At 41.1% G+C, this 26394-nt stretch overlaps 1 protein-coding gene across 1 annotated transcript; it reads right to left on the bottom strand.

Annotated features, from left to right (window-relative positions):
* Nucleotides 1-85: 85 nt before the first annotated feature.
* Nucleotides 86-26130, bottom strand: LOC5571977. Its single transcript, XM_001660029.2, has 5 exons — nucleotides 25564-26130; nucleotides 24504-25497; nucleotides 8720-11746; nucleotides 8365-8657; nucleotides 86-580 (listed from the first exon to the last, which is right to left on the bottom strand). The coding sequence occupies exons 1-5, from the start codon at nucleotides 25917-25919 to the stop codon at nucleotides 157-159; spliced, it is 5094 nt and encodes a 1697-aa protein (XP_001660079.2). The 5' UTR covers nucleotides 25920-26130; the 3' UTR covers nucleotides 86-156.
* Nucleotides 26131-26394: the final 264 nt, after the last annotated feature.

The raw sequence follows: 26394 nt of genomic DNA, 5'->3' as shown, positions 1-26394 counted from the left end.
GAATAGAGGGCAAAGAACTCCCTGATGAAGGCGACATCCTCAGGATCGAAACGTCGGAATGTCATCACAAACATTCAATAACACGTTTCACATCTTTAAAATCTCTCTTTATAACAGGACACAATTTCACAGATCGATTTTCGTACTCACACATGCCTAATTGGACGGTAACTCGGAGTGAATCGCCCGTCGGAATGCTTTGAGCTCTTCCCCCTCGTCACCGGAACTGCTGCTACCTTCCCCATCGCTCAGCGAAACTATTTTCCTTCTCCGTTTGGCCTTGGGCAGTTGCTTCTGGAGGCGCCGGGCGCGACGACGTTCCCGCAGGATCGCTTCCGCTTGCTCCAGTTCGTCCAGTTCCGGGGTGGATTGGGAGGAGGGGAGACGGCCTTCGCCGTCGGATACGTCTGATCCTTCCAGGTCTTCGTCCTCCTCTTCGGACGCGATGAACGAGTTCATCTCGTACATGGACTGTTGCAGGTGGCGGCGTTCAGCCGGCTGCGAGTAGATGTCCAACGTGTTGATAAACCGGGACGGGGCGGCTGGAATTTTGAAGCCACCGGGCCGGCGAATGGGACTCCTGGAATGGAAGAAGATATCGGTATATTGATGGTAAGTGTAATGCAAATTTGTTGGTGAAAATTTAAGTATCCAGTCAATTTGTGTTTTTCGCAGATGACACTATTGCATTGGAATGGTAAGACATGGATTAGGTTTAATTTAGGGGCAACGTGGTGTAGTTATCTACATGTTCGCTTCATAAGCAGATGATTATCCCTGTTCTTCAGTCCGCTTGAAAACGACACGAGTTCACCAGTCCAACACCATGACCTTTTGAAAGCTGACTGACAACTGACCCTCCTCTGAGCGAACTTGCTCTAACGAACTCGGATAACACGGTAATTGACTAACGGCAAGGAACTATGGATCTCTGTCTGAAAGGAACAAAGCAAAATCATGTGCTCTTGCATTTACTATCGACAGTAGAGTGCAAAAGTGGCAACGTCGGATCAGATCCTATAATAAATAATAGCAATATTGTAGGAATCTACACTAATGCCAGCAGCTGTCGATACTCTCGTGATGCCCAAGCTATCAAATAGAGTTCAATAGGTTAATAAAATGGAGCATAATGGTTTCATTACAAGTGGATGAAATTAATGATATGGTAATCCTAAGTAACTTCTTTCCTCGCAAAGATATCTGTAGTTCACCCGACAATCAAATCGAAAATCAAATTGACCACGTTCCAATCTAATCTACGGAAACTTGTCAAAATTGTTTTGAAGCCGAACGCTGTGGCTCATCATCGAGCAGCTCAAAGGTGCAGAAGAGGCTCAAAAATACAGGCAGCTTTTGGTAGTGGCCCTACAAACGGAAGAGCAGACGCCGCCACTCTTGAAGATGGCCCGAACCAGGCAGTGCTTCCACGAGGACCATGGGCGCAAAGCAATAGCAACCCGTGGATACGATGAAAGAAACAAAGTAAGGAGAAAACCGGAAACGGCGACCAAGGAGAATCCTAAACCAAAGACAGAGACACTTATAAACTCAGGCGGCGAAGCCCTCGTTTTCACACATGATTCTATTGTAGTTGTTACGCGCCCCCAAGCTGGTAGATTGAGGAATTTTCCCACATGGTCGACAGGATGATAGCCGAACTAGCTAATCGGCAGCCAGTAGTGATAGCTGGCGACTTTAATGCATGGGCAGTGGAGTGGGGTAGCCGCTGAACCAACTAAAGAGGCCAGCTATTGTGGGAATCCCTGGCCGCATTAAATGTAGAGCTGGCAAATGTTGGTACAGTGAGTACCATCCGCAGAAATGGTGCAGAATCTATTATCGACGTGACGTTTTGTAGTCCCAACCTTTTAGGTACCATGAACTGGCGCGTTGATGATGGTTATACTCATAGCGATCATCAATCGAGCAATCTGCCATCGGGCTAGACGAAGAATGCAACAAGCGCGCACAGAAGCATAAAGAGAAGAACGCGGTGCAGCATTCAGAGAGGCAAAGTTGGCTCTCAAAAAGGAAATCAAGAGTCGAAAACGAGCATGCTTTGATAGCCTATACGAGAGTGCCAATTCGAGTCCATGGGGTGATGCCTACAGAGTGGTAATGGCTAAGACCAAAGGTGCCATAGCGCCCCAAGAGAAGTCGCCCGAGTTGATGCGATCGATATACTCTTCCCGCATCATCCCATAAGCCCATGGCTCCCAGCGCCGTATGCGACAGATGAAGGAGAAGAAGCGGCGAGAGTGACGAACAAAGAGCTGGCAGAAGTCGTGAAATCATTCGCGTCAAACAAGGCACCGGGACCCGATGGTACTCCGAATGTTGCCTTCAAAGCGGCAGTGAACGCGGATCCGGACATGTTCAGAACCACGATGCAACGCTGCATTGATCAAGGAATCTTCCCAGAAATTGGTGCTACTACCAAAGGCGGGGAAACCACCACGTGACCCGTCGCCGTATAGACCGTCTGTCTGTGAAATTTTGTCTGTGAATTTTTGGAGAGGTTGATTCTCAACAGGCTAGTACCGTATACGGAAAGTGCGGACGGCCTGTTCAACAGCCAGTTTGGATTCAGGAAAGGTAAATCTACTCTGGACACCATCCGTCGTTCAGACAGCTGATGTGGCAATCGAGCATAAAAGGAGCGGCATCCGTTACTGCGCGGTTGTCACTCAGGATGTGAAGAATGCGTTCAACAGCGCAAGCTGGGAAACAATAGCACACGCGCTTCATAGCCTTAAGGTACCGGTGCACTGTGTTTTATTTTCTCGATTTCATGCGCTTTTTGAATAGCGCCCAAACCGTTGATTTTAGCGATATAGTTTGTTCGGAGAAGTTTCTTGGTTTATTAAAGCGCAACTTTTGACGAAAAAAGTTTTGTGATCAATCCACCTAGCAGTGAGATAGAAAAACTATTTTTTCAAAACATTTAGATATACATATGGTGTCATCGGCAAAGTTGTAGAATTGTCAATTTGAAACAACTTTGTCGAAGACACAATTTTTCTATCTCTTATACTTTTTGAGATATATGCCATTGTCAGAGCCGTAGCGTGGCTTCATGGCGCCCTTGGCAAACCTCCATTTCAGCGCCCCTTAATCAAAGCACAGAAAAAAAATTCTGAGCGGTTTCTACGAGATTTTTCAAGAAAATCGTCAAAAGTGTCATAAAAGGTTATATTATTCCCTTGAGATCAGAACACATTAAATTATTGACTAAATCTCCTGCAAAAAAAAAGAGTATTCTTTTATTTTTTATCAAAATTTTCTGAGTACTTTTGAATATTATCTGAAAGATGCATTGACAAATTCCGAATAAATATAGAGTTTATATAGCTAAGAACAAATACAGTTTCTACTAGATGTTTCAAACAAAATTTGTTAATTTTTATTAAATGCAAATTTTTAAAGAAATTCTCCTGTACATGTCGGACCATTTGCTTTCAAGCAGAGTTTTAAAACTTTTCGCTCTGAATAACTGGAAAGAATTTTAGAGCTTATGCCAGAAATACAACTCGAAAGCAATAGCAATCCTTTACAAAATTATGATTCTTAAACAAAGACCAACCTCATAATAGTAATTGTAAAGGAAAAATTGTTATATTTTCTGAGATATGATAGGATGGTTTAGATCCTTTGGACACTTATAGAAATATCATTTTGCAGGAAATTCATAAAGAAAGCAAAGAAAATTCTCTAGGATTTGAAAGAAAATATTATTATTTGAAATTTTTCGTAGATTTAGTCAAGACATTATTTAAAAGCTTCATTGCAAAACTGCTGTTTGTAAATCAATAAAAAAATATTTGTAACAACTACCGTAAACCGCTGGTTAGCCGTAAACCACGATTCATAATTAAAAACAAGTAAATATTTGTAGTTTTCAATTTACTTTCAAGGAATTGCTATTACCATTCAAATTGAAAGCATTCTTCACAGTGAGATATCGAAAAATGGAAATATTCACAAAAAATCTAAAGTTTTTTCCAAAAACATTTACGGTGGAAGAGAAGGTGAACATGGAAAATGTCAACCATGCAAACTTCTTGAAAGGTGATCAAATATTAACAATAATGTTGATGAAGAAGTCTAAATAGTTACATTCAACTTTTCCACCGCATTTTTTAAAACCAAACGAGTTTCAGCTAGTGTAGAACATGTTAACGATTATCTATATAAATTAAAAAAAAAAGGTGTTTGTATGTCACGAAATGGCTTACGAACGGGTCAACGGATTTGAATGATTTTTTCTCCGTTTTGTTCGTCAAGGGTTCCAACGAGTTTGTGTGTATGAAAATCCCAGGATATTCACCGGGAACGTTGAAAAAACGAGAGTGCACGGAACTGTCATTTTGTATGGGACGATCCATAGCGTTTTTCAACAGACTATTAGATGGCAAGACGAAGTTTGCTGGGAACACTAGTTAAAAATATATTACAAATTCTAGAATAATGTCTGGTGTGAGAATTTTCGTCTAGGTATAGAGCAGTTTACAAAATGATTAGAGTTATGAAAAAATTACGCAACATTATATCAGAATGACGCCTAGAATTATGTGAAAGACCGATCAAGATAAAGCAAGAGCCTGCTGCTCAGAATCTTGTAATTGATTCTGTGGGAATCTTGCCCAATTTTCTGTTGAAAATCTGCCCATAATTTCGTGGATCCCACTCAGGATAATCTTAGATTCATGTTCAGTTTTCTGTGAAAATATTTCTTGTAATTTTACTTTAAAAAAAACGAGTGATTGAAACATACAGTCTAACTTTTAGCATACATACAAATCTGAATGATACAAATCTTTGTTTCTTCTCATTAACAATCTTAATTTATGTGTTTTTATTTGAACTTCAAACTTTAAAAAAATATATAGGAATGAACAATATCTTTTGAAATACTTATTGCATATTTTGTTGAAGCCTTTTAAAACCTGTTTTGTATGTTTCTTTATTATGTCCTATTTTTTTTTTTTTTTTTTTGTAATTGTTACTAATAATAAGCCCTAATCTAATATGCACCTTTGAGAATTTTACCGAGTGATTCACGCATTTTGGCGCCCCCTTTAGGCTGGCGCCCTTGGCGGGTGCCAACCTGGCCAACCGCACGCTACGGCACTGGCCATTGTATGTGAATGGCCCCTAAAAATCATATTTTTTATCATAACTCTTTTCCAAGATTTTTAACATTTTTTGTGTTTTCTACAAATTTGTTTGTCATGAAAAAATCCGTGTTTTTGCTGAACATATCATCAACCTATCTTTTGAAATAACAAAGTTATTCATGAATTTCTCTTTTTTCAAGGGGTAGTTTAGGCCTCTATAACTGGCTTCGGCGCAAAATGGCGCAGACAACTCTTACAAATCATGAAAGTACCATATCTTCCCTTTCGGCAGTTGATAAAAAATTTTGTCTATAAGCGTCTTTGCATGGGTTTTTATTATCAAGCAAATAAGCCTTATTAAAACGAACTCGACTGATAATTCTTTTTCCTTAAGAGATAGAGAGATGCAATGTTCAGCAAAAACACGCGTTTTAAGATGTTTAACAACTTTGTAGAAGACATGAAAAATGTTAAAAATCTTGTAAAAGAGTTACGATTTTTATAACATAAAGTACACAAATTTGTATGCAAAAACTCGTTTAAAATCATTTTTGTTCATATCTTTTTACTAAAATTTTTAACATTTATCATGTCTTCTACAAAGTTGTTAAATATCTTAAAATGCGTGTTTTTGCTGAACATTGCACCTCTCTATCTCTTAAGGAAAAATAATTATCAGTCGAGTTCATTTTAATAAGGCATATTTGTTTGAGAGTAAAAACCCATGCAAAGACGCTTATAGACAAAAGTTTTTATCAACTGCCGAAAGGGAAGATATGGTACTTTCATGATTTGTAAGAGTTGTCTGCGCCATTTTGCGCCGAAGCCAGTTATAGAGGCCTTAACTACCCCTTGAAAAAAGAGTAATTCATGAATAACTTTGTTATTTCAAAAGATAGGGTGATGATATGTTCAGCAAAAACACGGATTTTTTCATGACAAAAATCTTTGTAGAAAACACAAAAAATGTTAAAAATCTTGGAAAAAAGTTATGATAAAAAATATGATTTTTAGGGGTCATTCACATACAACGGCATATATCCATTTTTTTTAAACAAACGACACCCACACGTTCATGCTTCCAGTGGGCATTTTGCCCTTTGAAGGAAGCACCACACTAGACTAGTCCGTTGCAACGCCCAATGGTACAGTCGGAGAACATTTCTCACGAAAAGTTTTCCGGCGTGCAGCAGGAATCGAACCCACACTCCTTAGCACGATGCGGCTAAATGCCTGGTGACACTAACCGCACGGCTACGAAGCCCACAAATTATCTCAAAAAGTATAAGAGATAGAAAAATCATGTCTTCGACAAAGTTGTTTCAAATTGACAATTCTACAACTTTGCCGAAGACACCATATGTCTATCTAAATGTTTTGAAAAAATAGTTTTTTTATCTCACTGCTAGGTGGATTGATCACAAAACTTTTTTCGTCAAAAGTTGCGCTTTAATAAACCAAGAAACTTCTCCGAACAAACTATATCGCTAAAATCAACGGTTTGGGCGCTATTCAAAAAGCGCATGAAATCGAGAAAATAAAACACAGTGCGGTGCAGTTGTGTAAGCTTTTAGAAAGCTATTTTGATGGTATGATTCTACTGTATGACACAGAGGAAGGGCAGAAAAGCGTTCGAATTACCGCGGGAGTACCTCAAGGTTCAATCCTGGGCCCGCTTTTATGGAATGCGAGGTACGATGACGTACTGAGGCTGCCCCTTCCGACGGGTGTTAAGATTGTTGGCCCGCCGATCGTCCTAAGCAGTCGTCGTTCGAAAACTCGTAGCGCTTTCAGGTCCTTTCAGAGCATTGTCCACGTCTTATGCCCGTAGAGGACTACCTTTCTTATCAGCGTCTTGTACAAGGTATACTTTGTACGGAGGTTAAGTTTACCAGACTGCAAGGTCTTGTGGAATCCGTAGTAAGCACGTATCAATCCACCTAGCTCGCTGCGCCCACGCCTTCTAGTTCCGACCGGATTCGTAGCGAACACCATCTATACAGGGTTGTTGTCCGGCATTCTTGCAACATGCCCTGCCCAGCGTATCCTTCCAGCTTTAGCTACCTTCACGATACTGGGTTCGCCGTAGAGTTGAGCGAGCTCGTGGTTCATCCTTCGCCGCCACACGCCGTTCTCCTGCACGCCGCCGAAGATCGTCCTTAGCACTCGGCGTTCGCAAACCCCAAGAGCTTGCAAGTCCTCCTCGAGCATAGTCCACGCCTCATGCCCATAGAGGACTACCGGTCTTATGAGCGTTTTGTACATCGTACATTTGGTGCGGGGGTGAATCTTTCTTGACCGTAGTTTCTTCTGGAGCCCATAGTAGGCACGACTTCCGCTGATGATGCTCCTTCGTATTTCCCGACTAACATTGTTGTCAGCCGTCAACAAGGATCCGAGGTAGACGAACTCCACCACCTCGAAGCTATCTCCGTCTATCGTAACACTGCTTCCTAGGCGGGTCCTGTCGCGCTCAGTTCCGCCAACCAGCATGTACTTTGTTTTCGACGCGTTAACCATTAGCCCGACTCTTGTTGCTTCGCGTTTTAGGCGGGTGAAAAAAATCTACCACCGTTTCAAATTTTCTCCCAATAATATCCATGTCGTCCGCGAAACAAACAAATTGTCCGGATCTCGTGAAAATCGTGCCTCGACTGTTAAGTCCGGCTCTCCGCATAACACCTTCAAGCGAAATATTGAACAACAGGCACGAAAGTCCGTCGCCCTGTCGTAGTCCCCGCCGAGACTCGAACGAACTGGAGTTTTCATCCGAGATCTTCATGCAGTTTTGCACACCGTCCATCGTTGCTTTGATCAATCTTGTGAGCCTCCCGGGAAAGCTGTTTTCGTCCATGATTTTCCATAGCTCTACGCGGTCGATACTATCGTATGCCGCCTTGAAATCGATGAACAAATGGTGCGTAGGGACCTGGTACTCACGGCATTTCTATAGGATTTGCCGCACGCAAAAGATCTGGTCCGTTGTCGAGCGGCCGTCGATAAAACCTGCTTGATAACTTCCCACGAACTCGTTTGCTATAAGTGATAGACGACGGAAGAGAATCTGGGATAGCACTTTGTAGGCGGCGTTTAGGATGGTGATTGCACGATAATTTTCACACTCTAGTTTGTCGCCCTTTTTGTAGATAGGGCGCCTTGCTTCCACTCCTCCGGTAGCTGTTCCGTTTCGCAGATTCTGAGAGCTCCAACCTATCAATATTATAAAATATTCTCGTAAACTCACCTAACGGACTGCAGGTACTTCGCCCTCATATCATCCGCATCGTCTTCCTCCACCGGCCCGTGATGGATGATGGAATCGTCCACGAACTGGGACAATCCGTAGTCGTCTTCCTCCTCGTCTTCCCCATCGTCATCATCGTCTGACACGGAAGCTTGACTCAGGAAGAAATCCGGACGCTCCTTCCGTTTCCGTCGTTTAGCTGGCCTCTGAAACTTCGGTGAAGTCCTCTTCTTTTCGGGACGTCGAAATACCGCAGGAGGAGGACCCATCAACTCCGACGAAGACTTTGCATTCTGTAAGATTATTGTTAAACATTAAGTACGTTTCATTCAGGCTATAACACTTCGAAACTTACCGATCGCGCCGTCTGGAAGACATCGCTGTCTTCGTCACTTTCCTCTCGCTTCGCGATTTCCGCAGCCTCTTCCCCTTCCGATTCGCTACTGACGATCGCCTTCCGTTTTGACCTCGGCGCGATCATCGACATCTCCTGCTGGGACGCTTCCAGGTGATCTTGCTGCTGCGGCTGTTTGAATCCAAATTTCCGTTCCAGTTCCTGTCGGAAACTGCTGGCTTCATCACGAGACGCTTCCACTCCTTCGCCTCCCGGCCTGCAGGAAGCGAAAAATGGTGACTGCTGATGGGATGTGCCGGATTGATTCCGCATCAACGGCGCGGAGTTCACTTCCAGCGTTCCGGTATCGTTGGTTCGGCTGAGTCGAAGCCGAGTGAAGTTCAGCTTCTTGCGCAGAAGAGACGGTGACCGTTCCACAACTTGAGGCGACGTTTGAGGTTTAGATTCCGGTTTCCTGTGCGCCTTGGGCGTAGTAGGAAGCGATCCAACGGGAATGTTTTCTTTCTGGGAAGCTGCGCTGACGAAAGCGTCCTTGAAATCGTAGTCAACGGTGTGGTCCGAGTTATCGGCGGATTTCTTCGAAGCGCAGCTGTTCTTGAACAGGTCATCATCGCTGTCCGCCAGTAGATCCTCGAGATTGCCCACGACCAGGTTCTTCAACTGAGATGGCCTGGCTTGGCTTTTCGGATTGGCTGGTGGGGGCGGTTCTTGCGAGTTCGGGACGGCTTCTTCGCTTTCGGAGCCATCTACCAGATCTTCCAGACAACCGTGGATGTCCAACTCCAGTTCCTTCTTTTGCCGAGTGGTTGAGCTTAGCGGAAACAGCTCACTACTTCGTGTACTACAGACGGAGGTGGTGGAACATGGCACAGCTTGGGTTTTATCTTCAGGAAAGTGATCCCGGAGAAAGTCGTCGATCGGGATTTGAGTTTTCTTCGACGAACTGTTCAATCGTTCGACGGCAGAAAAATCCCCTTCCATGAAGTCCGCATCGATCATTTCAAGCTCTTTGCTAGTGAGATCTTTCTTTTCTTCACTCGCTGTGATCGCCTTCGGAGTTTTGGACGACCGATCAAAGTCCCCGGCCAAGAAGGCCGCCTCCTGAGCTTGCATCTCCAGTTCCTTCAGATCAAAAAGACTTTTACTCAACTCCGCTATTTGCTGCGTTAGGGAAGTCTCCACCGGAGCCGGTTCTTCCTCTTCCGCGACGGTCTGCAAGCGATCGAGGAACTTCTTTCCACACGTTGCCGGCGGCGGTGGTGGCGGTGGCTCATCCGACGATTCCTCGAACATCTGGTCCAGATGACCCAGTCCGAAGTACTCCAACACCATGCGAAAGTTGGGCCGGCTGGTCAGCGGTGAGGCGTAGTCCGAGTTCTTCGCCTTCTGTATCGAGCGATTGAACGCCCTCAGCAGCGGACTGTTGCTGTAGTCGGCGGGTGTTCGCTGCTTTTCGCTTTTGGTCAGCTGAGCGGTTCGCGATTTGGCCTTGTGGCGATTGACGGGGGTTTCGTCGTCGGGAGGTGGCGGTGGTTCGGGAGGATCCGTCGGATTCGGAAGGTAGCGAGACCCCTCCGGATCTTGAAGAGGCGGGAGGAATGCTGGGGAATCGAAGAGGTTTGAAGTTGTGGGATCGTAAGGAACGTTAAGGGGCGGAGGGGAGTTGGGAAGTTCCGGGTCTGGGAGGTGATGCAATACGTTAGCTTTGAGGCTGTGGCCTGAAAACCTGGAAAAGATTTCATTGAACTGCGCTACCTGATCGTCAGAAACTTTCGGTAGCTCGACGGGTTTCAATCTCTGTCGAGGCCGTAGTCGATCAACAGCAGCGCTGTATTCTTCAATTTCTGAGACTCGACCTTTCAATAGTGTTCGTCCGTCAAACAGATTTTCGATAGACTTGATCTCTGACTTTAAACAGTCGCCGCGATCATCCAACACGATGAGGTCGTCTTCTTCATGATCGCTTGCGGCTGCATGAAGAATTTCACTTTTCTCGATAGCTTCCCTCAGGTATCCAAGGTTCGCTTCCAGGAAGATCTTCTTCAAAGGGTTTGAACAAAGAATGGATTTGAAGACCTTTTCTTCGCGAAGTTTAACTTCCTTGCGATCATTGAGGAACTGCTCCCTATGAAGCCTGGCTTTGTGCCGCAGAAGTGGTTTAATGATCTTCTCTAACTCCTGTTCTTGATCGGTCTTCCCTAGCCTCAAAGACGCATCTTGTGGCGCACGAAAACTCCCTCGGGACGTATCTAGCGAGTTGACCGAGACGTCTTCCTTCTTTTGTGGACTAGAGAAGACTTCGCGCTCCGTGGCATCAAGATCCGTGTCGACCTTCCGGAAAAACTTCCGAACGTCTTGGGTCCCTCTAGGAGCCTCAGCTTTCTTCCGCCTTTTCCGAGTTTCCTGTTCCTCAACGACTTCTGCCGTTGCTTCCTCAACCTGGTTGTCATCATTCTTCCTCTTACGGCCCTTCTTGCTCTTCACCTCCTCCTCGGCCTCAGTCGGAATTTTTATAAACGTCTCAACGCATTTCGGATCGAACTCGGTAGGAACCAGCCGAGGTGATTGCCTATACAGAATTCCCAGGATCTCCTTGCTCCGCGACAGCTTCTGATTGGTCTTATCCTTCGAAGCCATGACCTCCTTCAGAGTATCGTGCTCCTTCCCTTCCGTTACCAACATCAGCACCCTACCGACGCGTTGCCGTCCGGTTCGTCCGATCCGCTGCACGAACCTCGTCGGATTCTTGGCGATGTCGAAGCACACGATCAGGTCCACCTCGCCGACGTCGATGCCCTCCTCGGCAACGCAGGTCGCGATCAAGGTGTTGCACGCCCCCGACCGAAAGTCTTTCATGGCGGCGATCTGCTCTTTCTGCGTGACAGCACGGAGACCGCCAGCGGTTCCGCCCTGGCCGACGATGCACTTTGGCTTGATGAGCGGCCGGTTCTGCAGCAGCAGCCGCTGGATCATCGCTACCGACTCGCGGTACTCGCAGAAGATGATCACCTTCGAGTCCGGGTTGTTCTGCAATGGAAGAGAGACAGTTTGGTTCTCAAATCATAAGAATGTTAACCGATCTCTTTTAGGAGACTGGGTTTGATAGAAATCTCTGAAAAGTCTCTATTTTTAATGGAAGAACTCTACAGTTTAACCAAAATTGTCATGGTCAGAAAATCTAGAGGCTCTAGAGAAATTAGTATCTAATATTATGCGATTATTTCTACGAGGAGTGCATGCAGATTATGGAGGATAAGAATGCAGTGCGGGCGATCATGCTGCAGCAAGAGACCGGCAGAACATGGAACGTTATAGACGAAAAAAGGACAACAGCAGACCGTTCAGGAGAAAAAAAAACGCCGCCTTGAGGAGATGAAGTGCGAGGAGATGGAAAAACTGTGCAGGTCTCAAGAAGCACGTAAGTTCTATCAGAAGCTCAACGCATCCCGCAATGGCATCTTGACGGACGAACACGTGAGGTGATCGAAAGGTGGAAGCAGCACTTCGATGAACACTTGAATGGCGCTGAGAGCACAGGCAATGAAGGTCGAGACAACGTAGGATATGTCTTCGTCAGTACTGCGGACGATGGAAACCAACCAGCCCACACATTGCAGAAGGTTAAGGATGACATTCATCGGCTCAAAACAATAAAGCCGCTGGTGAAGAGGGTATCGGAGCTGGACTCATAAAGATGGGCCCGGAGAGGCTGGACATTTGTCGGCGCCGGCTGATAGGCACAATCTGGGAAATAGAACAGCTACCGGAGGAGTGGAAGGAAGGGGATTGTGGTTGTGAGAACTTTCGAGCGATCACCATTCTAAATGCGGCCTGCAAAATATTATCCCAGATCATCTTCCGTCGTCTTGCAGGATTGTTTCTCAAGAAATCCACCAAGAATAACCTTAGAGAATCCTTCAGAAACTCCTTCAGAGTTTGCTTCAAAAGTTTTTCCAGAAATATATTTATAAATTTCTCCAGAGAATTCTATGGGATTTTTTCCATTGATTCCTTCGGTTACTCCACCAGAAATTTCTCACTTGAGAAATTTCTTGAGGGCTTAATTCTTTTTTTTTTTTGCAGAATGTTTTGGAAGAATCTCTGGAGGAATTTTTGCATTCCTGGTAAAATCGGAAAAGTATTAGTGGAGTCTTTCAAAAAAATTTTACTGGATTGCCAATGAGAATTTCAGTTGAAATCCTTGAAGGTTTTATTAATGGAAATCTTGGAGAATTGCCTGGGCGAATTTTAGATTGAGGAACCTTTGGTGGAATCCTTAGAATAACTCCTGGAGGATCTATGGAGGGGATTTTTAGTTGGAATTCTTAGAGGAAATCCTAGCGGAATTTTTGATCGAATTTCTGGTGGAATTTCTGAAGGAATTCTTGGTGAAGTACCTGAAGGAATTCCTTTTTTAAATCCCAGGAGGAATTCCTGATAAAATCACTGGAGGAAATACTGGTAATATACTAATAATAAATTTCTGGTAAAATTCCTGGAGGAATTCTCGATAACCCCTGAGAATCCCTGGAGATGTTTTGGGAGGAATCCCTGGTGGAATTTCGAAATAAATTCCTTGAGGAATTTTGGGAGGCATCCCTTGAAAATAAATCTGGTACAATCCCTTAATAAATTTCGAAAGTAATCGATAGTATCTAACCTGATAGAACCCAGAATAAACCTAGAGGAATTCCTGAAAGAATCTATAGAAGAATTATTAATAGAATCTCAGAGAGAACATCTAATGGAATCCAAGAAGGTACTCTTGATGGAATCACGGGAGGATTTCCTTATGAAAAGTGGAAAGTATTCCTAATGGAATCCAAAGAAGAACTTCTAATGAAAAAGATGGAACTCCTGAGAGAATCCCTAGGGAAACTCTTGATAGAATTTCTTTAGGTATTCCAGGTAGAATCTCTGAAGGAACTCCTAATGGAATACCTGGAAGAGCTCCTGATAAAATCCCTAGAAGATCTTCTGATGGAATTTCTAATAGAATATCTGAAGGAACTCCTGACGAGCTCCCTAAAGGAACTCCTGATGGAATTCCCAGAGGAACTTCTGATCTAAACTCTAGAGGAATATTATATAGATAATGATATAATCTCTAGAGCAATCTCTGAAGAAACTCGTGATGGAATCCCTAGATGAACTTCTCAAAGAACACCTGTAGAAATTCCTGGTAGAATCTCTGAAGGAACTTCTGATGGATTCGCCAGAAGAACTTGTGATGTAATCCATGGAGAAACTCCTAATGGAATCCCTTAAGGAATTCCTAATTGAATCCCTATGGCAACTCCTGATGGAATCCCCGGAAGAACTCTTAATGGAATCCCTAGAGGAATTGTAGGTGAATTCTCTAAAGGAACTCGTAATGGAATTCCTTGAAGAGCTCCTGGTGAAATCCATAAAAGAACTCTTGATGTAATTTACAGAAGAAATCCTTATGTAATCCGTTGTAGAACTTGTGATGTAATCCGAGGATATAGTCCAGGTAAAATCTTTGAAGAAACTTCTGATAGAATCTCTAGAAGTACTCCTAGTGAAATCTCTACAGGAACTCCTGTAAAAAAATTGGAGGAATATCGCCTGAAAACTCATGATTTCCATCCATTTCCATCCCTGGAGGAACTCCTTAAAAAATCCCTAAAATAAATCCTAATGTAATTTTTTGAGGAACTCCTGATATAAACCCTCATTCTCGTTTACGGCGGATCCATCTTTCGATCGAACCCTATTCGTTCGAATCCAAGTTCCACTTGATTTTGCTGGCGTAAACGGGAATTGGAACGTAAACATGAATAGGGGTGATACCTAATCTCTGGAAGAATTCCAGGTGGAATCTCTGAAGGAACTTCTGACGGATTCTTTGAGGAACTCCAGATGAAATCATTAGATAAATTGCTAATAAGATTCCTGATAGAACTTTTGAAGAAACTGCTGGAGGAACTCCTTATGAAGTCCCTGGAAGAAATCCTGACGGAATTCCTCGAGGAACTTCTGATATAATCTTTGGCGGAATTCCAGGTAGAATCTCTGAACAAACTCCTGATGGAATCCCTAGAATAACTTCTGATGGAATCCCTAGCGGGACTTCTTACCTAAAAAATTAAAATTAGCTTCGATTATATGCAAAATTACGGGAAATTATCATCGTACTTGTACACGATATACAAATGCGAAAATGACAAATTTGGCAAAGAAAGCTCTCAGTGACTATGGAAGTGCTTATAAGAACACTAAGCTTAGAAGCAGGCTCTGTTCCAGTGAGGACGTAATGCCAAGAAGAAGAAGTTTCTCGAGGAAGTCTTCAAAGAACTTTTCCATTAATTTTCGAAGGAATTCAGAAAAAAAACGCTAGAACAATTTTTTTCAGAAATTATTGATTTTTTTTTATCTGGGGAGTGATTTTTGATGAAACTTGATGAAGTTCTACAGTAACCCTTGATGTACTCCCATAGATTCTCTGAAAGAACTAATGGACTCTTGAGGAAGTCCTTGAGGCATTCGTAGAAAAATTGCTAAAAAACGGAAAAAACTAATCAATCAAATCTCTGGGTGATACCTGACAGGAGTTCCTTGAAAATTATAAAGTGGAATTCCCGAAGACACTTGCGTATGAATGATCAAATAAACAGCGGGTATAATTACTGTTGCATTTACTTAAGAGAAATTACACAAAACATAGTTGGGAAGAACTTTAGGAATAATCCTGAGATGAAATATTGGAGAAACCTCTAGAGAAATTTTTGAAGGAACTTCATGAGGAATCCTAGGTGGAAGAAGAAAGAGTATTTAGATTATTGTGCTTATTCTCGAATATCCCTGTAGAAATATGTGGAGCAATTCTGGGAATTAAAATTGGATAGATTCTTCTAGGAATCCGTATGAAAAGACCTGGGAGGAAAACTGAATAAATTGACGTAGGAGTTCTTAGACCTTCTTGGAGAAATCCTCAGAATAATTTCGTAAAAACCTATAAAAAGTGATTATTTGTGGATGTTCTTGGAAGAACTCTAATAGAAATCTTCGGAAAATGTCCTATAGTAACAGCTGGAGAAATTAGTGGAATAATTAATCACAAAATATCAGGTGGAAACTCAACGTAGTCTCTTGGCCAAAAATCACAGTAACACTTGTGGGAATTACAGGAGGTAGAAACATTGGAGTGCTTATGGATTTCCTGAAGCAAATTCTGAAGAAATGTATCTAAGCATCCCTTGAAACACCACTGGAAGAATTTCTGGGAGACTTGGTAGATGAAACACTAGAGGAATGTCCGGAGGGATCTCTGGAAGAGTCCCTGAAAGTCCACCAGAAGAAATTTCTGTAGTAATAACTACAAGAATTTCTAAAGCATTTCTTGGAGGAATCTGAGGAAAAATCTGATGAAACTTTTCAAAAGGATTTATCTAATATTGAGAGGCTCTTTTCGGCACATTAACCTCTTCTGTTGCGTTTTTGTATGAAACGCTAGCCAAGGATATTGTCTTGCAAATTATAGTGAAACACTTCCCAAAAGCTTTAGTATTGCACTGGTATAATCGAAAGAGAGCAAGAAAGGAGAGAATCTCTCATTGCTACTTAGATCCTTCAGTAAAGTTCAGCGAGAAATTACTGAAGAATTTGTAAAATTGCCGCGTAATGGACCAATGCACGAGTTCACGAATTTGAACAAAAGTGACTTTAGAGACTTTCCGTTAAAAATAGAGGCTTCTGATAGATTTGCATCAAAGTAGAGAACAAGCCTTTTAAACAGAAATCTGCAATTAGTCTTTCAAACAAAGGATTCCCTGGAAATGTCCTAAAGGAATTCCTTTGAAAAAAAAAATGGAATTTATTGAGGCATTCCTGCAAGAGTTCCGAATTAAAATAAGTGGGTGTCTTGTAATAATCTCAGAAGGATTTTTTGGAGCAATTCCTGGGTGAAACTATGGATGGGTGGATTCTTAAAGGAATCCTTATAAAAATGGGTGAAAACATAACTGCAAAAATAGGCGTATGACTCATGGAGGAATTCTTCTAGGTTTTGACGTAGGACTACGTCTTTCTTCTATATACAGGAGTGAAATTGGAATTTCAAAACCAAGAGTGTTACGTTGGCATGAAACGTTTATAACTTTTTGCTGGCTTAACAAAATTCCTTGATTAGCACCTCAATCGAAAGACAAGGTTCAATCAAAGGTTCATGTCGTTTACTTACTGAATCCCACATACCTGTCCAAATAGTTTAATAACTGTTTTGAAAGAGAACGTTGATTTCAAGCAAAACAGAGAAAAGTTGACGTTATTTGCTTTTCACTCTCCGCTTGGATCGCATCTCAGCAGGCAACAGATCGGCTTGCTCTGACCGGGCGTGCTGCTCACGCACAGACATCGATAGCGAAGGCGTCCACGAGTAAATTCTCAAATTTCATGAGATTATGTGGGATAAATTATGTGAACCAAACCAAGTTTTGTACAATACCACTAGATTTCGATCATGATAGATAAATCTGGAAATATTATTCAATAAACCCTTTCAACAACGTTTGTTGGCCCTGAAAAGGGCCGATTGAGCTTGTATGCTGCCACAGCTGAATAGCACTACGGGATGTTATCAGTTGATTGCCATGGTTAAACGGGAAAACCTCAACGAAAGTGTATATGTGAATAAGTTCTCTGTTTAGAGGTCGTCCATAAATGACGTAGCATGTTTTCATTGATTTTCTACACCCCCTCCCCCCTCGTAGCATTTAGTCACAAATGTTGATACCCCCCTTGGAAAATACGTAGCATATCAAGTAGCCCCTCCCTCATATTTTTTTCTCAGAGATTTGACTAAAACAAAACATTGAAATCCAGAAAATTAAAACAAAGTTTGATATTTATCACTGACTGAAACGTTAAGATAATCTGACAAATAACAGTTTGATGAGCCGCAGCTATTGGAACAGTTCAAATAAACTTATTTCCTGTTTATGTTACATAATTTTAATTTCCTATTTATACAGATTAAATTACATTTGTAGTAACTTTTTATATTGTTACAATGAAAATCTAAAATAATGTAAAAAAAAGTACAAATCTTTATTCGGGTTGTTAAAGCTAACAGTAAAGAGTAAGGGTTAAACATATTTTATAATGTATTGAGCATTTTGTTTTCCAATTTGATAAAGCATTGATTTTTAATTACCTTACTATAGCTTATAATTTTTCAGTTTGTTTAATATAATTATTTGTTCAATATTTACATAAGTTTTATGAAACCTGTTTGATTGCATTTATTATTAAAATTTAACATTTCTAAGAAAATTTTGAATCTTATCATATAAGCATTTAAAAGCTGAATCGTCATTTAAGGTGAAGATGCATCGAAGCCAAATCTCAAAATTTTAACGTTCAACGCTCCGTCATCGTAATCATCGTCATCATCGAAACTTCAAAAGCAGTTTTTCTGTACAAAACTGAAAATTATTCGATGAAAATGTGTTCACTGTGTTGCGGCTGGAGAATAGAATACAGTGAACACATTTTCCTGTAAATATTCTTGATGATGAATGAAAAAACTGCTTTTGAAAATTCCGAAATCAATGACGGATCCTGCCCCCTTAAGAGCACAAATCTAGAAAACTAAACAGCCGTCCAAGCTAAAAACTTAATCGATTGGCCTCCACCAGCGCGTGACCAATCGATAAGGTTTTTAGCTTGGGCGGCTGTTTAGTTTTCTAGATTTGTGCTCTTAGAATTTTGAGATTTGGCTTCGATGCATCTTCACCCTAATAACTAATGTTTTATGGAGTCAAACAAAATAGTTTGATAAGAAAATTAACTCATTACGCGTGGCAAAGATGGACAAATTATGGGTGAAATTATGAAAAAAATCCACGTGCTTGGCTGAGATTTGAATAACCATGCGGATTGGATTACCGAACAGCTCAATATAAGCGTCAATTTGGTTTTATAAAGCAAATTTATGAATTTCAACCCGATTCCTTGTGGCGAATTTTCATAAGGGGTTCCTATGTTCAACGATAGTCCATTTGCCTGAGTGAGTTTCTATATCGCAATAAAAAAAAAAGAATTGCTATAGTTTTTTGGACCGTTTATTCATCAATTCTTCTTCTTCTGTTCTTAGAATTTATTTATTTTACTATCATCCTAATTTGGTAAAACTAAATTAAGCTACTATTCACATTTTGTTAACAATACATTTCAATCGCTTAGAATCTGTGTTAATTTTGATCCCTGTTTCTGGTACAACTGGCTGCATAAAGTTTTTTTAATGTTTTATATTTTGATAAATAAGCCGAATACGACATGACGATCATACGATGTTTAAATGAGCCAAATGTTAAAATGGACACAGATTTTAAAAATAGAAGAGTCTTTGAAATTTAATATGGTGTAAAAGTACTGAGAGTAAAAATATATATTGCTGTTAAAATATTGTTGTGGTGGAAATTGAAAAATTGAAGCTGCTGATAGAGGAGTAAAAATGGAGTTCTGTCAAATTTCAAGCTTTTTTGGTAACGATTTAAAAGTATCCTAAAGACGTTGATACTTCAAACACTCATAACACTCATATCCATGTTTGTGTTAAGATTTTTAACCAAACCTTATTACTCAAGCTTTTTGTCTTTGTCTTGTCTTGTCTTGTCTTGTCATTTTGTCTTTGATTCATTTCTATTAAATCGTTCGGGCACTATGAACGAAAAACACAGCTTCGAGGAATATCCACATTTATTTTCTTTGAACTGGAAAGATGTACAAAATCTTACTATAATTGATTGCGAAGCTGTAGAGATCATAAATTCAAGTAAGTTAAAAGTTTAAGCGTTAATAAAAATTAAATAATGAGTTCCTATTTATGTAACCTAGATTTTTTTTCCTAGGATTCCTAGAAAAATCGTAAAATGAAATCCTGAAGCAAACCCTGAAAGAAAACTTAAAGGAGATGCTGGTAAAATGCCCGTAAGGATTTTTACACGAGTTTTTACGGAAGGAACTTATAGAGATATTATGAAAAAAATCATCGAAGAACACTAGGAAATATTCCTGAAGTTTGCTCTGGAAGAATATCTGTCAATTTTTTCTGAGGAACTCTTACATGGACTTAGAGGAATTCTTGGAGAAATGTGTTGGGATATTTTCTTGGTAAAAACTTCTTCAATAATCTCTGAACAAAGTCTATAGATAGTTCCCTTAAAGATGAACGAAAGAACCTGGAGATATTTTTCTCAGGAACCCGTGCATCGATACATGAAGATATCAAGTCATGGAACAGATATCCTTTGGATTGATGTTTCTAGGGACCATCATAATAATTAGTAAAACTTATGAATCGATAACTAGTCATGGAGGTTTAACTGTAGTTTATTATGATCATTTTTTGAGAAATTTTACATTTGGTAACATAGGCGATACGCATTCTTGAAGCTGCGATCCTTTTAGATATTCAACAAACATTTTGCGAACCTCTGATATAGAAACGAAAAATTATAAAACTTTCAAACGATTTTACCCTCTCTTTCCTATTATAGCTCCAGAGCTCCACTAAAAAAATATTTTGGTGCACCTAAAAGTTCCACCAGAATCTGCGAAGTTCTCAAGAAATTTTCTCAAGAATTTTGCTGACGGAGGTTAGGAGAAAATTTCATAAGGAACTCTTAATAAGTATTGTCGAAAATCTCATGAAAAATTCTGTTGGTTGAAGCATTGAAGAATCTTCCTTTTAATAATTTTTCAAATAAATTCTGATCAAGATCTTATCTGGTAGCTGTCGTATTCTGCTTAAATACATATAAGTCTAAAATATTCCAGCAATTTCCAAATGTTACACAAAAAAATATTAAAAAAAATCCGTTCAAAAATGCTGGGTCATTGCTTGAACAACTTACCATGGAAGAAGCTAAATAAATGGTTTGTGTCAAAAAGTTATCCTCGGTAAAATTCCAGAAAAATGTGAATGAATACTTAAACTGTTTCTTGGAGAAATCCCTGAAGAAATGTTTGCAAGAATCCGTGAATAAACTTTTGGAAAAATATTTTGGGTACCTAGACGAGGATTTCCTTCCATATAAATTTCTTGAAGAGATTAAAGTATCAAATATTAAATGAATTTTTCGAGAAATCTGAAAAAAGGAGAAAATCCTTGGCATAATCATGAAAGGAGGGATCTCAAGATGAGTTCTTTGAGTGAGACCTAGATATAGAGGCACTTATGAAATAATACCTGTTCTTGGAGTGGTTATTGGATAACTGTATACAGAAAATCCTAAAGATATTTCTGAAGAAATCCCTGGAGAGTTTTTGGAAAAGTTAATGCATGTTTGTTTCTTTTCAAGTACTGCACAGGTCAATTCCAGGAATTATTTTTGCAATGTTTCGAAGGAAATATCAATAATAATTCACGGAATTCCAGCAGAAAAGCTGATGCAATTCGCAGTGGAAACTTAAGAATCCGTGAATTTCTGGAAAAACGCTCTGAGGAATTCTTCAAAATATTTTTGAAGCAATTCATGAAGAAACCGTTGAAGGAATCGAAACAATACATATCGGAGCAAGTATTTCTTGAAAAAAAGTTATTGGATAGAAACTCGGATAATTTCATATTAGAATGCTTGTTGTAGCTTCTGCAGAAATTCCTTTACAAATACTTACTTTTTAGAGCACATGTTTAAGGAAATCTTGTGTGAACCGCCAAATATAGAACCTTACGAAATTCCTGGAGGAACCTTAGAAGAACTATATCTTTGAAAAAGTCCTGGTGGAATTCCTGGAATCAATTTTGAATAAATCCACATGTACAGAACATTCATTCCTGAAGAAACTAAAGAAGGCATAAGAATCTCTGAAATTATTAACGATGGAATTCGTCGAAGAACTCTTGACGGGTTCACTTGATAATTTTCTAAAGAAATCTCTTGAAGCATGTATGTATGATTTCCCGTAAAATGCCTTATTATTTCGTAGTGTATTTATGAAACATTTAACATTTTTTGAGCTGAAATATTTATCGGCGTGATAATACAAAATCAGCGGCGTAACGTTGATCGGCGTATGGCACGCCGCCGGTGCCTCAATCGGCGTCGGCGTGACGTAAAATGAGTCGGCGGCGACGGCGCACAGGTCTAGTTGGGACCCCTCCCTCCCCCTCGTCAAACATCGTCACAAATTCGTAAAGTCCCCCTTCCCTCCTAAAATGCTACGTCATTTATGGACGACCCCTTATACGACAAACCAACTGAATATTTCATGGGTGCACAACAGCAACAGGGTTGCGGATCACAGGGATTTAGTTGAAATATGGAAACGTAGCTCAATCTTGAAATCTTGAGCGATTTCACAGTCGAAATCTAAGAGCGCGGGTCGGTCAACCTAGAAATCTTGAGCGATTTCACAAACCAGATTCTGGATTGGAAGCTTGAAGATTAAGAGCTCAGCAGGTTTCAAGCAGCGAGATATTTCTCGCTAAGCAAGTTCGGAGGAGCTCCTACCAGCTCGAAAGGGGCGGTCCATTAATTACGTAAGGGTTTATGGGGGGAGGGGGGGTCTGAGATTTCTTATGCGCCATAAAATTTATTTTTAATTTTCATACAAAAAATCTTACTATGGGGGGGGGGGTTGGAAAACCCCGAAAAATGTCTTACGTAATAAATGGACAGCCCCAAAGTGGAAATCGAATGAAACTGAATCCGACGAAGGAAGCATGTTTTATAACCTTAGAATAGCAGATGATGGTCCTCCCTTTTGTGCTCTTCGCTTTCAGATCGACCAATCTGGGAAATGGGTGTGTGCCAATAATGTGGTGGGCTTAGAATTACTTGAAAATGGCGGAGAATGCTAATGTGCAAGAAATAGGGTCCTAAAGGCCTGTCCCAATTTTAATGCCAAACGCTTAAGTTTAGGCCAAAAACACATGTTTACTCAATTTTTTAATGTTTTTCTTTTGATTAAGTCCAAAAAACATTTTTTTTTAGATTTTGTCACACTCCTTGGCTTAAACTCAAATTTTGGGTGTACTTTGCTTTCCGTGTCCTTTCCGAAATGTCAGATAGGAACCACCCCAGTGTTAAAAATAAAAGCCCTGTGGTGTTTTTATCGATTAAGCGAACGTCAAACATGATCAAAAGTGTCAAGGTTCATTTATGGACCCAAATTTTAAATAAATGTTTAAATATGATGTAGCTGTTTTTTTCTTTATAATGAAGGTAAATTTCTGATCTATGGGTGCCAAAATTACTACAATTGTTCAATGAGAATGTCTTTTCAAAAACATTTTAAATATATCGCAATTTTGTTACATGTGATAAATTTCCTAATCAAAGTGTTCCCATAAAATATGGAACATCAAAGGCGCTGTTGGAAATGGCACTATATTTTACAATCGTTGTGAAATGTTGAGCTCTCACCCCGACGGCACTGCAGCAGCGTACGCGAATACAGTCTCAAATTGATGAGTCATCAATTATTCATGACAAATTAAATTTTGTATGAAGCTGTGAAATTGATTTAGGAATATAAGAACCCAACAACACAGATGTTATAATAGAGTATTTTTAAACTGTATATGACCAAATTTAGTCATATATCAGTTGATAATGCTCAATTATAACATGTGTGCTACTCGGGGAAGTCATAAATTAAGCCGGAAATATTTCTCTTTTAACTCCTTTCCACTAATTTGATGGCCATGAAATGGGCCGATGGCTTTGTTAGTTTCGATGCTCTTACAGATAAATAACACTCCGAGATGTTATCAGTTGAAAAGCAAATGACGGCAACTTTTCTCTAGCACCCCTATTTATAGATTTGTTTGAAATCAACGTTTTCTTTTAAAACAGTTATAAAACTATTTGGACAGGTATGTGGGATCCAGTAAGTAATCGGCATGAACCTTTGATAACTTGTCTTTCGATCAAGGAATTTCGTTAAGCCAGCAAAAAGTTATAAACGTTCAAAATATTTCATGCCAACGTAACGCTCTTGGTTTTGAAATTCCAATTTCACTCCTGTATAGAAAAGAAATACGTAGTCCTACGTCAAAAAAAAAAAAAGGATTTTCATGACCATCCATTAATAATAGATACTTGCCTAGCCCTGAACTGCCCATACTCGCAAAACATATTAGTCCCATATTATATGGGATTTCCTATATAAATGGGACTGTTATGCGAGTATGGGCAGTGAAGTACGGATACAACTTTTGTACGATGATACTTTATTTTCAGGAATGTCAAGAAAACTACCAGAACATCCTGGACCATACCGTAAACTGGGTCCTAAAATGTTTAATGAATTCTTGTTTTTATATAATAATACGAAAGAGCATGCTCTTGCAACTACTTTAACAATAATTCCAGCTCAAATAACGTCTATAACATATTTAAATTTTGATTTTTAAAATGGTACCAAAAATGGTTCATCTTGACACTTTTGATCATGTTTGACGTTAACTTTGTCGACAAAAATGCCACAGGGCTTATAGTTTTAACACTGCAGTTGGGGGTTGTTCCTATCTGACATTTCAGTTGCATGGGGTTGTTCCTATCTGACATTTCAGAAGTGACACGGAAAACAAAATATACCCAAAATTTGAGTTTAAGCCAAGCGGTGTGACAAAATCTATAAAAACATAAAAATGTTTTTTGTACTCAAACAAATTAAAACCAATTAAAAATTGAGTAAACATGTGTTTTTGGCCTAAACTTAAGCGTATGGCACTAAAATTGGGACAGGGATTTAGGACCCTATTGCACATTGTATCGAGTACCATTTACGAATAATAGACCCTCGAACTCACCTGAAAATGCTCCTTCAAGTTCCTCTCCAAAATGGCAAACTTGGGATGGCCAAAGTCCGTCACCTCCTCCTTCGGCTGCCCCACCATCCCATTCGCCGTCGCGGGATCTCCCCCAAATATCGCCAACGGATTCCTCCCGTACTCCTCCCGCAACTCGTCTAGAAAGGCCTTCAACCGGGGATCCTTCGCCACGAAGTACTTCTCCTCCGTTCGATTGTGCTCGTCCTCGAAGAAGTTCAAGAACGCCCTCACCCCGTGCCGCACCAACAGCTCCAACGCATGGTACATGCTGACGCAGGTGATAAAGTCCGAATTGATGGCTGTGTAGTTCGGGTGCCGCTGGATCAGATTGGTCTCCCGGAAGCGCTTCTGCTCCATGATCAACCATCCCCGACTTAGCGATCCTACGTGACCGGATATCACGTTCGCATCCAGCAACCTCCGCACGTACGGATCTAGGATCTGAAGGTAGTGTTCCCGGATCCGGGACAGGTTCGGCCCCAGTGGAATCACTACCGTGCGGATGTTCTTCTTGAAGGTGTACGGCGAAACGTCGATCGAATTCTCCCACCGAACTTCGATGTGCGAAATCAGGAGATTCTTGATCACTTCCGCTACGTCCTCCAGGGTCCGACCCGGAGTCGCCGACAGGGCCAAAACCCGGAAGTTCCGATTCGTGCTGGCAATGGCCTTGATCACCTCCGTATAGGCGTATCGTCCTTTCGCCTTGTGAGCTTCGTCCACCACCACCAACTTGACTTCGTTGATCGGGAAGTTCTGCTCCGGGGAGTTGATATCCGCCAGGACCACCTGAGGCGTCACGTAAAATACCCGTTTGCTCTGCCACAGCCCGGTCCGATTCTTCCGCTGCTGCTTACCGGTCATCTCGGCCGTATCTTCCTTCGGAATGCCCATAATCTTGTAGCATGCCTCGATCTGTTGGTTGACCAGCGGTCTGGTCGGGGCCATAAAGATCACTTTCCCCGTTGGGTACCTATTTAATGGAAATTAAACGGAAATTATCCAATTCAATCAACCAACAAATTAATTAAATACATACCACCGGTACAGGTTGTACATGACCACCGCGGCGATGAAGGTCTTCCCCAGCCCCGTCGGAAGCACCACCAGCGTATTCTTGAACAACGCCGCCTGCACTATCGAGTATTGGTACTTCCGGACCGGATAATTTGTCGGATAGATCCAGCTACTCCCAGCGTTATTATCAAAGCCCGCGTAGCGATCGTTCTTCCGCAGCTGCATTCCGTCCACCAGCTGCGAGAACGGTTTGTCCATCAGCTGCAGGACACCTTCGTCGCAGTCCAGCATTTCGCTATCGTTCAGCGAGTAGCTGGTCGCGTTAAGGAACCCGCGGGATGTTCCCGCCGATTCGTTTGCACTGCCGGATTCGTTCATTCTGTTCCGGGTACTAGTTTCCCCTGGTACGTAAACGTGACACACACAATCACATCAATTTACAACTAAAGATTAACATGGTTTACGAGAAACTGAACACAAAACTTGCGAAATCAATCCGGAGAAATTACGAAAAACAAAACTGTTTAGGAGAAAAGTGTTGCTTTCTGTTGTGTTTTCGTGACATCAAATTTTCATGTTTTTGTTTTGTGGTTTGTTTTCCCGAAAATGAACAGCACGCACGGCACGCGCTAACGCACGACGGGGGGTTCATTCGAGATGAACCACTAACGCTAACGTTGGGTAATAATGTCTACACGGAGAATCGAATCAACTGAAATGGACCAATGCACGAGTTCATTATCTGACGTTCTAGCGGTACCGTGTTATTTATGGGACCATGGCAACCAGTGAATTCGGCACCGCTCAAACGTCAAATTAGTAAACTCGTGCATTGATCCATGGACCTATGCAC

Source organism: Aedes aegypti, chromosome 1 (genome assembly GCF_002204515.2).
Source record: "Aedes aegypti strain LVP_AGWG chromosome 1, AaegL5.0 Primary Assembly, whole genome shotgun sequence".
NCBI lineage: Eukaryota > Metazoa > Arthropoda > Insecta > Diptera > Culicidae > Aedes > Aedes aegypti.
The sequence above is the reverse complement of the archived record's forward strand: the minus strand, read 5'-3'. Positions and strand labels throughout refer to the sequence as shown.